Source organism: Pseudopipra pipra, chromosome 1, assembly GCF_036250125.1.
Source record: "Pseudopipra pipra isolate bDixPip1 chromosome 1, bDixPip1.hap1, whole genome shotgun sequence".
Taxonomy (NCBI): domain Eukaryota; kingdom Metazoa; phylum Chordata; class Aves; order Passeriformes; family Pipridae; genus Pseudopipra; species Pseudopipra pipra.
In genome coordinates, this window is record NC_087549.1 from 97,954,427 (window position 1) to 97,967,553 (window position 13,127).

A 13,127-nucleotide genomic window follows, 5' to 3' on the forward strand; every position below is an offset into this window, starting at 1 on the left:
CTTCCAGAAGCCAGTTAACTGGAGCACTGGTGCTACTGCCTCACCTAAGGAGAGGATAGTGAAAGAGGCCCTGCAACCTAGCAGAAAATCTCCTGGCTTTTTAAAAATGCAAATAGGGAAAAGCCTTTGACACACTTTTCTATTAAATAAATGTTCACATACTTGCTGCTGGCTAGCAAACAGTTTAATTAAATGTTTGCATAGAGGGACTGTGCTTTCTTGATCTGAATCCCAAGTTTCCCTGTCTTAAGTTTCCAAATGTGCATGCTAACAGAGCTATTTCCAACCGTCCCTTCCCCTTCAAACAAAACAAAACCCGCTCAGTGAACGTCTCATTTACAAGACACGGAAGAGGTACGGGAAAGCTTCTTTTGACCAAAGATTTATTTGCAGTGCTGGCAAAAACCAAACGTCCTCTTAAACACTGCTGTGCAAATGCTTTGTTCTGAATAACTACCTTTCCAGGCCAAAAGGATATTTAACTCTTGGGGTTTTTTTTTCTTCCCCTTTTTTTCCTCTTTGTGCTTAGATTTCCCTGACTTACGCACGCTGCAGCGCAGGAATTAGAGCCCACTCTCTCGAGTTTTTGCACACCCTCTTTCCAGGAACACTGGGGACAAACTGCGAGGATTTCATCCTCTCTCTCTCTCTCTCTCCATTCAAGCTCTGTAGCCTGGGAGTCCCACACCCGCAGAAGCAACATGCAATCCCTCCCCCACTCCCCCCCTTTTTTTTTCTTAGAATAAAAAAAGGCAACTCTGCCTCTTTTGCGAGGAGCTACCTCTCAGCATCGGTATTAAAGAAAAGCTATATATACAAAAATAAGGTGGAAGAAGTAAATTGTCCTTTCCTTCGGTCAAAGCACACCTCCTTCAAAACGATCCCAGACTCGGCTACATGGCTGCCGGCGGAGCCCCCGGCCCGCGGACCGACAGACGTCGGGCAGCGAGCGAGGGCCCTTTCCGGAGACAGAGCTCCGCAGCGAGCTCGCCCGGGCCTCCCCGCTGCAGGCAGCTCTCCTTGTAACTTACAACAAAAGAAACCGAAAAAAAAAAAAAAAAAAAAGGCAAGAAAGAAAGTAGCGAAGAGGAGGGAGAGCGGCGCGCAGGCAAGCCACCCCTTCGCCTCTTACCTGCAGCGTGCGGTCCCGGCAGCAGGAAGGCCCGCAGCTTGCCGCCCGCCGTCGCGTTGGTGCAGAGCCCTCGGCCCTCCAGCAGCGCCTGCAGCGGCCGCGCCTCCTCCGGCCGCGGCTGGCAGCTGAGCCCTGCGCCGCAGCGCTCCGTGTAGATGCCGCAAGGCTGCCCGGGGCGCAGGGCGCAGGTGAGGCAGCAGCCGCAGCCCGGCTCCCGCACCCGCTCGGCGCAGTCGGGCTGCAGGGGCTTGCACTGTTGCAGCGCCCGCGCGTCGCAGGGCTCGCAGCGGACCACGGGCCCCGCCAGCGCCGCCGCCGCCCGCCGGACCAGCAGCGCCAGCGCCGCCGCCGCCACTGCCCACAGCACGCCGGGCCGCGGCACCATGGCAACCGGCGGAGGGAGCCGCCCGGAGCCGCCCCCGCACACTGCGGCCGGGAGCGGGATGGGCAGAGCTCTGGGTGGGTGCTGAGGAAGCGAAGCGGAGCAGCGCAGCCGGCGCCGCTTCCGAGGGGACTGCGGAGCTGGCGGCCGCTCGCAGCCCTGCCGGAGAGAGGAGGCGGGGAGCTGCTGCCGGCTCTCGCACGCCGGCCTTTCCTGCAGTCGCTTGCCCTCAGTCACATAAAGGCAGCAAGGGCTCGCTAGCAACAAAGGCAGCTTTTTCCTTCTCTTCTCCCCCCCTCCTGCCTGCAGAGCGCCTGAATTACTTGGCTCGACAGTAACTTTTCTTTTTTGCCACACACACAACACTCAGGGAAAAAAAAAACAAAAAAACAACAAAGCTTTGAAAAAGTTAAAAGACAAAAAAAAAAAAAATCAAAAGCCAAGCCCAGACGGTCTGAAGAAAACCTGGTCCAAAAGCGTTTCAGAAAAAAAGGAGAAAGCACGGAGGGGAGTAAAAATAGTGGGGAGGGGGAAGAAAAATCGAGATTCCCTTGGGTTTTTTCCCCGTGCCGCCTGCCTGCGTGCCACCCGCTCCGCTCCCCACCACTCCGCGCCTGGCTGTGTCCCCCGCCAGTCGCCTGCCCGTCCCTATATATCGCCGACCGCCGGCCCGCCCCGCGCCGTGAATAACGCGCAGGAACGCCGGCCCTCACCGGATCCAGGGCTCGGTCACGCAAGGCTGGGAGGGCGGTGCGGGGCGGGGGTAGTAGGGGGTACGCGGCGCTGACGGCGGTTTATGGGCACTTCTTAGAAATCAGCTGTGCGGGGGTACGGCTCTGGCGAGAGGAACACGTCTTGTGCCTTTTGTTTCAAGAAGAAGTGCTGTACGCGTGTGCGCGTCCCCGTGTCCGTGTGCGTTTCCTTGGCACCGAGAAAGGAGAGCAAAGCTCACGGAGAGTGCCCTTTTTTGGACTCCTGGCTACAATCCTGTCCGCTCTGGGGCTAAGAGCCCCGGCCACGGAGAAGGCGTGCCTTTGCTAACGCTCGCACACGCACACGCCCGCACGCACGCAGGTTCGGAGCATAATTTGGGACCGGCTTGCAGCTCACACGACACCTGCGTTTCCTAGGTAGATGGGGGGAAATGTATGTGCACGCGCTCACCCGCACACCCACACACCTACGTTTCCCCAGACGTTGCTCTCTGGGCCAGGACTTGGTTCGTTTCATAGGGGATGTACCTCCCTTAACTGTCTTTAAAGAGTTTTCTGAACTCTTACAAACTTTTCCTTTAGTCTATAAGAAAACAGTTTCTATTGCAACATCCTCTCAAACCCAGGAAAAAAGCGCCAAACAGTCCATCCCCCCAAAAAACCCAACACTGAAAGTCCACGTGGATTTTGCACAATGCATGCATTTGCATTCAGGTTTTGGCCACTGCAAATTCTGCTCCCATTCTGCTAGGCATATTCTGCTCCCTGTTAACTTGGCTTAACTATGATCAAGAAAATCTGATTTTGGCAATGCCAAAATTTGTGACCATCCTTTCTGAAGCTCTCCTGCCATCTCATGAGGAAGAGGATGGTGAGCTATATGCATAGACATATATAATGGTGTTTCACCCAGAGAAGCCTGCTCCTTGTGAAAAATAAAACCAATAATGCTCACAGATACTGGTTTATACAAATATCTTCTGCTGTGGGAATGAATGTTCTGCTTTCAACTCCTTCATCATTAAAACTGAAATTCACCTTTCAGTAATTCATCAGCTGTTCATGTGTTAAAATTCAACTGGAAGAGAGAAGTATATATGTTATTGCTCAAGGTACTGGTCATGATGCTGTGAATCTTGAAAACTGCACTTTTTACAAATCATATCTTTTTAGATAATTAGAATCAACTATTCCATTTGTTTTCTCTTTTCTTTATTCAGTGCTTACACCTTTCAAATACCATCTTGAAAGAAGCACTGTACATAGCAGGATAAAAAATATCTGGTTTTATTTATTAATAATATGGTGTAAGAGTAGACACTTTTCCTCGGGAATTAAAGAAGAGAGATCAGCCTTGCTTAATGCCTGTACCAAGGTTTTTAAGTCTTCTTTTGTCCTCGTGCTCGTTTTATTAATTGACCAAAAGAGGTCGCAGGTTGTCCAGGGTTGAATTACAGACTCACTATCTTGGGAGCCGATCTACAGAGGGAGAATTGGTCAAGCACAATATACTGCATCTTTGGTTTCAGGTAGGGGATTTTGTTCATTTTTGTTGGGGTTTTGTTTTGGGTTGGTGTTGTTTTGGTTTCCCCAGACTACTGCTGGCAAACTTGCTGTTACCTTTTTATTTTACTTTGGTTTTAAAAACTGTTTCTAGGTAATGAAGTCCAAATCTTTGGGATTGTCTGGCAGCATGTATCAGGAGAACTGAGGTTAGGTCTAGCAGAAAGACAAGACCTTCTTCCTTTCACACTGTATACATACAGGTATCTTTTCAGTTGGGTGAGCTTTTATAGCATGATGCTTTCAAAACTGAAACAAAATTGTGTGGGAAATACTGAGAGAAGGTTAGTAAAATAGGGCAAAGGGAATTAGGGGACGGAAGGAACGAAAGAGAACATCCTTTTCCTTCACCACAGTTGTACACCTCTCACACACTAATACCAGCGTAACTTATATTTCAGACTGGGGCATGAACATTTTTATCAAGCTGAATTTTGATTCTTACCATCAGAAAGACATTTTTTTTTCCTTTCTTTTATAACATTCCACAAGTTGTGGCACACCATTTTGAAGTCCCGTTAATAGAAGGAGATATTTGCAATGCAGGAATTTTTTTTTTAAATACACAACTGGTGAATTTAGTATATATTTTTAAAAAGCATTAAATGAGGTTAATGCAGCATCAGGGCACTTTGAACAAAAAGCACTGCAAATGAAAAATTAACACTGAAAAAGATGTAGCTGAATCACCTTTGCAAGTAGAAAGCCAGTGATGTGTCAAAGATCAAGTCGGTCTGACAGATTTTTCTAAACAATTAGCTGTCTCCACTGTCTTAACCAAAGGGTACCACATTAAAATACAGTTAAATGAATGACAATATTTGGTTCAAAACTATACTTAGCAATCAGAGGATGAATACCAATGTATCTGGAAAGCCAGATTAGAAATTTATAAAGAAAAAAAATACCCTGAAAACCCCAACACACACCTATGGCTAACAGCTGAATTACACTTACAGCCCAAACTTTAGTAAAATCAATGGAACGGTTCTATATAGACAAGACCAAGGGCTAAATATGCAAAGTAGCGATGTTTATAAAGCTATACCAGATCTGAACTTCCACATTTACATTTACTGTTTATTCTAGAGGCTTTGCAATTATTTTCCTGTTTATTCACTGTTACTGAGAGGAGAGAGAGAGACAAAAGTCATATAGGGTTATACTGAACCTCTATAGTCAGTTCTAAACAATGGAAACTTGAAGAGAACCAGCTGAGGAGCACTGAGCATCAGAGAATCCCATGTCCTCCTCCCATCGCTCTAGAGACTGAAAGTGTCATTTATGGAAGCACGAAAAGAATGTATTTTTTTTCCCCTTCCGCTTCATCCTCCCACTTACTTAATATTCAGCTCTCTTCTCTGGTGCCTTAGCTGAACTCATACCTTTTGATACTTTTTCGTGGAGGCTGTGTTGCTACAGGGACAAGACACAGAAGCAGAGTTGTGGTTGAGGTAGCTCTACTTTCAGCTGCATGGTCACTTCATGGAGCAATCCTGACTTTTTAGTGTAATACCCTTGTAATGCATATGGTTATACTCCCCAAAATTTAACTGTCAAGAATGTGAGCTTCCCTTATAATGCCATTTTAAAACTTGTGTTATTTTGCAAATCTTTTCCCTTTTCAGACAAAAAAAGCCCCAAACCCAAAAACCAAAAAACCTTCGCAGAAATTCAGAAATACATAGCTCTTCTTGGGTTGAGGGCTAAATCCACATTTGTAAAGCATCCCTTAATTTGTGAATCTCTGCTCTTCTTTTTGCAAACCTTGAAGTTTTATGTACAACAAACTTCTGAAGTCAAGAAAAAGTAGGATTTCCTCAATATGTTCTTGCTTTCAGAGGAACAATGCTCAGATTTATAAAGCAGTCAGTTGATATAATACTTAATTTAAAAGATACTTTCTAGATCACTGGTTTTGCAAAGGCAGGGATTAAGATCTCAGCATTATTGTCAACTGTTTGTAAGAACATAATTTAATGAAAATTTCCTGCAAACCTTCTCCTGCTTTGGGGCTAGACGTGAACATCTCAGGTGTTTTCTGGCTCTTAAGACTCTACCAAGCATGGAGGCTTACCAAGTACAAAATTCTGCTGCACTTCTCACAAATGCCACCCTGTGCTGCTTGTCTGAAGATGGCAATCTGAATTCAGTGTGATGGAGCAAACTGAATTTGGAAGCAGATAAAATTAGGAAACCAAAGGAGAAATAACAAATGCTTTGTTGGGAAATCAGCTGAATTGAGACATTTCTTTGCTATCAGAGGCATACATAATGAAAGGACATGTATTGATGGTATTACAGAAACAGTTACCAAACAATTCCCTTCACTAATGGAGATGTCTTGTTAACCCTAATAGAGGAAGAGCTGATAGGTTTCCTTTTACAAAGCTTTTATCCAGAGATGTGTTCATCTCTTTTATGTACTAGTTAGACATTATATAGTGTGTCTGGCAATAAAAGTCTTACCGAATTTAAAGAGAACAGAGGGATTAGAGGGAAGAGGAAATGAAGGAAAAAGTCTAGCTCACAGGACTTCTTCATAAGAAGAGAAGCTATTGCTGCTGGACCAGACGTTCTCCACACCTACACTACAACCTGGGTATTGTGCAAATTCCAAATTGCATGTCATAAGAGATAAAAGGAGAAATGCTGCTACTTCAAAGTGTACAGTCTGCTGGAGCTGGATTTACTGACACACTTGAACTTCTGTCTACAAGTTAAAGAAAAACAAAACAAAAAACCAACTTAATAAAAAAATCATATCCTAACTTAAAACCTCAGTGAGGTGTTGAAGTGGAAAGATTATGGATTACTGGAAGCAGGCTACAACTAAGAAGAGAGTGCATGGAGAACCGACCTTCTTTATGTGTATTTGATTTTGAATTAATACATTATGTTTTAGGTCATTCTATAAATTAGAAGGTCATGAACATACCTAATGTTAAGGGGGATTTGCATACAATTAGGGTCAGAACACAAAAAGTATAAGCAAATATGTGAGAAATTAATTTAGCACAAACTGATTCTTTTCCCTATTCACCAATCTCACAGCTTCATGATACTATTTTACAGTACAACAATATCTCACTATATATTATCTATATTACATATGTTACAGAAAAAAAGGCAGTAATTTTAATGCCTGCAAATCTATGTGTTTTGTTACCATGTGGCCTTCAGACAGAAAACACTCTTAAAAACTGTGAAGGTTATAAATTGAACACGAAAAATACCAAGTTGTAAAATCGTCTGTCACAGACTGGTGTTAGAGTTAAAAGCATATGCTGTGAGTTCCATTGAGAAGTTTCCCCCTGGCTAAAACACGACGTTTTCTGGGGCAATCTGTGAAGGAGCAAGATTCAGGATAAGAACAGTTCCAGGCATGGAGGAAGATATACAGCAATTGACAGGACTTTATTATACAGACTTTACAGTTATTATGTATATACACATTGTATGTTTCCCCAGGATTTGTATCTCCCGGGCATGCTCAGGCTTGCCCACTTCCCTGCTTCCCTGTTGATTGGCCAGAGAAGCTGCAGGGAGGAGACAGCCACCATTCGCCCTTTCCTTCCCCGGCTCCTCCCACGTTCCTCCCCCTTTTGCCTGTGTCCCTATCCTGATTTGTTCCCCCGTTTGTCTGTCTCCTTCTCCACCCCATGTTCTGGCACTTTCCCCGCCTGAACTGATAAAAAATCTTGTGCATGCCTCAATAGAGGATTCCATCTGCACCCTTACTTTGTCTCTGGACCCGTCCGTGCTGTGTCACGGCCCCATCCCCCTCGGACCATGGCAGCAATCTGTGTGTAAAAGAAGATAGATAGTTTTAAAGTCAATTTTTTTAATTACACAATTTAAAATCACAGATCTCAACCATTTCCATCTGAGAATGGCGTCTCTTAACACTCCATATATATTGCCCAATTAAGTGAGCTACTGATCTCAAATTGGCAATATTTGTCATACCTCCTCTCTTTGCAACTCCACTTTTTTGTTTTGTTTTATCTTGGATATCAGACAATGCATCTTAGTCCGACATTGGGCAACATGGGACACCCAAAGCCTTTTCAGTCTCACAGGAGTTAAGATCCTTTCTTCTGTTGATCACACTGGGCACGTCTCAGGTCTACATGAATGCCTGCTGATATGTATCTTAACCTTCTGGCTGCTAATGCCCAAGAAAGTTATAGGTTATGATTAAATAACCAATTAATATACATATAATTTTTACGAGTAACTGAGATATACAAATAATACCAGGAAATCCACTTGTATTATTTATCATCAGTTCCCACTTTGCTTCAATTTACTCACCTACTGCATTTCTTCATCTAGGATTTTAGTCTGGTGGAAGACAGCATACTTTCCCTTTTATAAGCCATTCATAATTTTGAGTAACTCATCTAGTTAGATAAATAATTTTGATGTCTACCATGGGAATGCGGACAGAGACCAAGTAATACATAATTTCTGATTAGCACCCCCCTTTTAAAATATCTCAAATATCAATTCTAAATGAACAGTCTTTCTTTTTTTTTTTGTTCCCCTCACAGTGTAGGCCCATTATTTTAAGACTTCAGAAATAATATTGTTCTCTTGAACATGCAGGGTACAGGGTATACTTCCAACAAAATATGCCAGTTTACATATTTTGGAGCTTTAAGCACAGTATTGCACAGTATATGCCTAAACAGCCTGTTAGGTTTTCAGTCTGCAATCTTGTTTTCTTTACAACAAGATTAGTGTGAGACCATGCACAGAATTGTAGCAGAGCAAAATCAGAGTACAAAAACTGTAGCTTCCTATAGGAAAATTAAGTTTCCTATACTTATTAAGATTAGTGTAGACTCTTTAAAATGTAAGAGAAAATCTTGTGGATAAGAGGTGTCTAATTGCTTGTTTCACAAGCAAGTTTTTTTTGATAGATGTTCTGTTGATTGCAAATATGTCTTCAATGAACATTTCTGCCTTTTCCTGAAGCAGAACAGGAATAAAAAATCAAAGCATGGCTGAGTCAATACTTGCTGGAAAATTCAAATGGTTCCACAAGGATGAGATATCTCTTGATGACAGAAGACTGGCACAGTTCAGTAGTACCACTATGGTACAATCTAATCCTAAATCCATCAAATGTAGTGAGAATCTCTGTCCTTTTAGGAGCCATTAGTTAGGGTCTTTAACTGGAGCATAGCTTCATGCATGAATTTGGCCCCTGGATGTGGAAACAGCAGAGAAGGATCCTCAGATCTGCTATAGACTGAAAAGAAGAATTTCACAGTAAAACAACCAAAAAAACACTTTTTTCAATGAGCTATGCATAGAAAGAGAACGAAAATACATATAATATATTTGATGACACATGCTCAGTGTCACGTGCTGTCTGATGCTTCATGTTGTTGTTCTGTTTTTCAAAATTCCATCTCCCTGAGGGTTAGTCAGAAAGTTATTGTGATTTTTTAAAAAAGTTGTAAATAGGCTGTTACAAAGTTCAGCACAGTTATAATTGCACAAAGCCTATCTCTGCAATTCACAAGAGTGTTGTAGATCTTGGTTTTGGCTTTGAGCCACAAACTCTGTCAGTTCTTAGGAGAATCTGGAAAGTTAGATCACAGCATATAAACAAACATTCTGCTTCTTCTCTGTACAGTAGTTTCTCAGAAGGATAAATGTCATAAATGATGGTGGAAAGATATGTACATCTCCCTGCTATATATATTGTCACGGAATATTCTGAGTTGTAAGGGACCCACAATATGGGCATGACCAGAAAAAAAGGGGATTAAATCAAATCCCACTCTTGCTGCTGAAGATCAGCAATATTCCCAATGACATGGAAACATTTAGGTCTGAACTAAAAAGTGGACCTTTGATCCATGAGCATAAAGAGACATTAGGTCTAGTAGACTAGCCCAAAATACAGGTTTGAAGTGCATTCTGTACTCACTACTTCAACTAACTGATCTGATAGCACTATAACAAACTACTCGATCATCTAGATTTTTATAGGCACCTGGAGTTGCAGCACAGTCCCTTGGAAATTTTCTGTTGTTTACTAGAGGAAAAGGACTGTGGTCTATTTATTATTGAACATTACATTTAATTTGAAAATTTAGGCATTTGAGGCTCACCTGCTAAAATTAAAGATGAGAGGACAAGGCCACAAGTTGTGCCAGGGGAGATTTAAACTGGATATTAGGAAAAATTTCTTCACCAAATTGATTCTCAAACACTGAAATAGGCTACCCAGGGAAGTGGTTAAATGGCCATGGAGGTATTTAAAAAACATGTAGATGTTAGGGACATGGTTTAGTCGTGGACTTGGCAGTATTAGGTTAATGGTTGGACTCAGTGATCTTGAGGGACTTTTCCAACCTAAATGATTATACGATTCTGTGATATCTGAACAGAAGTCATTGAATGAAACACTACTAGCTGTCACTTAAACAAAATAATCTCTCATGAGGAATTAGTTTTAGGAAGCTACACTATGACAGTCATATAAGTTGTGGAGTCCATTTCACCTTGTGCTCCCATTGGTTTGACTGTCCTTTTATAACATTAGTAAAAATTCGTGGAGCTAGAATGTTGAAAAGTTGCCAGGAGGGGAAAGAGAATGAAACCCTTCATATCAGACCTCACTTGGCAGTAAATTTTGGAACATAACACTTCACTAGTAGATTAAGAGAATGAATACATCTTTCACCTCATTAGCTAGAAAATGTAAAGGACATTAGGCTACTGTTGTTTATTGGTATACAAAATACAACCTGTTCAAGAACTTGTTATTTATGGGATGTTGGTTTTGAATCCAGAATTCAACTCTGAAGGAAGAATTCTGAAGTCTGCCTTAGAAAAGTACTAAATCATGGATGAAAACTGACTGAATCTGATGCAATTTCTTGCATTGCCCAGCAGTTCCTCCCCCAAAAAACAAGAAAAAATTTCTGAGGCTTGCAGAAAGATCAGTCTACCCCTGTTCTTATTGGGTTTTATATCTTAGTCACTCCTTTAGACTATTTCTGCACTAAAAATCTTTGTTGAGTTCAGCCAGATGGTTAAAAGTATGATGATGGCAGTTTTTACTGAGATATATATACATTTAAATACTTGCTTACAGTTTTAATATCACAGAAGGACATGAAAAGTGTTGTACCAACAATGATAATATTCCTATTTCTGCAGCTGTGTCCCTCCTATGTGCATTTTGTACAATATACAACTGTTTCAGCCTACTAGAAAAGTGATTTCAAAAAGATGATTCCTGAGCTTTTTGGCCTCATCTACAATCAAATTTCCTAGCAATAGTTCTTATTTTTCCATATAAGAGCCAAAGATAGAGGCTGTCTCTTTTCATGTTGTCATTTAAAACTTTATTCTTCATTTTAACCAACCTAATTAATTTCCTTAAACTGTTTCTAGTTCATAAATGCCTCTCTAAGGAAAATACAGTATGACAATTATAGTCACTGTCTTCCATGGACCACATATACAATTGCATATTTTATCCCTATTTATTTGAATAAAAAATAGATACCCAATATGATTTTGAAAGGAAAAAGCCATAGCAGCATTTTACAATTAATACAAAGATAATGGGTCTACTGACCCCAAAATATGAGAACAATAAGCTCAAGAAAAAGCCTGTTGCAATTGTGCTGTTGATAATACATGCCAACATAGCTTAGGACTTTCACTAATACTATCAGCTTTATTCAGTATATACTTTCCTGTAAATCTTCATCGCTCCTTCATGTTCCTAGCACTGCAAACAATCAACTCATCTGAATGCAGTGCATGACTTTAATCGACTTTTTTTCTTAATAGTTGAAGTTTTTGTTATTTAGAATTTTAAGTCAAATCCACTTATGGACTGAATTGCCTTATAACTGTCCACACTGAGAATTTGCTCAGATGAGAGGTTAATTTGAATTCACTTTAGAGAGAGATTAGATCAAGTTTTCTAAGCTAGGTTACCTCTCTATAAATCTAAGGACTTGACCCCCAAGTCAAGTCATTATTAGGGGAATTGCATACTATTATATATGACACAATAAAAATACATAATAAAAATATCTATATGGATGAATGTATGCAAATATAGACAGATATAACTATAATAAACTTCCTATCAGAAAATGTGGATCACACGGTCAGCCCCACATCTATATGTGTGACCAAAAGAAGGAACTCAATGGAATGCTATTAAAACCTATTTTTTAAATTATTCTTAATTAGATGTAAGCAAAAAGTGAAAATATGCCTCAACAAAATGGAGCAGTTTTGCTTTAATAATCTAACCAGAGGTCCAAAACCACTTTTGACTGAAAAAGATGAATAATAGCCATCAGATTTTTTTTCCAGACAACTGAACAGACTAGCAGCTCAAAAATCTGGAAATTATTAAACATATAAATACCACCCCGCTCCCCCTTTGGGATGTTAAAAATATTAGAAACAATAGAGAATCATTTGAACTAAGTCATCTGATGTCTTATGTTGTGGAATCTACAAAATGTGGCAATAACAGACGATACAAAAACATAAAGTTCTTAGAAGAAATCTACATTTGGAAATAATTTGTTAAACTGTGAATTTTGCACTTTCAAAAGCAACAGCATCATGATTTTTAACCACGCATTAAAAATATGCTAGTAGTAGTAGTAAGATGAAGGCAATATTTTATCTCTTCTGGAGACATTATTATTTCCATATGGTGGAATACCTTTCACTCAATTATGATAAACTATAATACTGATTGCTACGGTAACTGTGCCTTTAATTTATTCTATTACAGACCTCTAAATAATATACAACTTTAAATAGCAAAGATCAGATACCGTAAGTACTGTTCATACGCTGCCGTAGTTCAGTACAGAATAGAGAGGCTTGTAGTACTCCAAGCAAATGGGAGCTGGATTAAACTTTGAGCATTATTTAATTCTGTTGTTATAAAAGACCAACAACAAGCTGAAGCATTAAAAAATCAAATAATCCTTGCATTACATGCAATGGAAAATAGTGTTAACATGGAATGAAATGTAGCTGAAACTGCTGAGTGCAGCAGTTACCCTCCATCAGGGTACACACCAGGAGTAGTTAAATTTCCTTATTCAACGAAACTGTTGGAGCAATAAGGAGCCACCGCCCAAAACACAGGCCACATGCATGGCTGGTCAGATGCTTAGCTGTGTGGGTGGAGGGATTTCTCTGGGAGCTTAACACAAACACAGTGGTTGGGCATTGCTGGAGTAGCGTTGTGCATGTACTCAGAAGAGAAACAAGCAGCCTAAACACCACAGAAACAACAGCAGTGTACCTAGAGACAGCTAGAGGA

The 13,127-nt window shown here is 41.0% G+C and overlaps 1 protein-coding gene across 15 annotated transcripts in view; it reads right to left on the reverse strand.

Annotated features, from left to right (window-relative positions):
• The window catches only part of IGFBP3 (insulin like growth factor binding protein 3), an 82,198-nt gene extending 79,688 nt beyond the window's left edge, over nt 1-2,510 (reverse strand). For 5 of the 15 annotated variants that reach the window (XR_010433215.1, XR_010433218.1, XM_064666930.1 and 2 more), the window contains exon 1: nt 1,133-2,509. Coding sequence is in view for 6 of the 15 variants with exons in the window: in XM_064666930.1 (XP_064523000.1) it covers nt 1,133-1,517 (385 nt within the window). In the remaining 9 variants the exon portion in view is untranslated. Of the gene's footprint in view, nt 1-1,132 lie in introns of all 15 variants that reach the window. The other 10 variants (XR_010433228.1, XR_010433227.1, XR_010433225.1 and 7 more) reach the window with 7 other exon arrangements.
• Nucleotides 2,511-13,127: the final 10,617 nt, after the last annotated feature.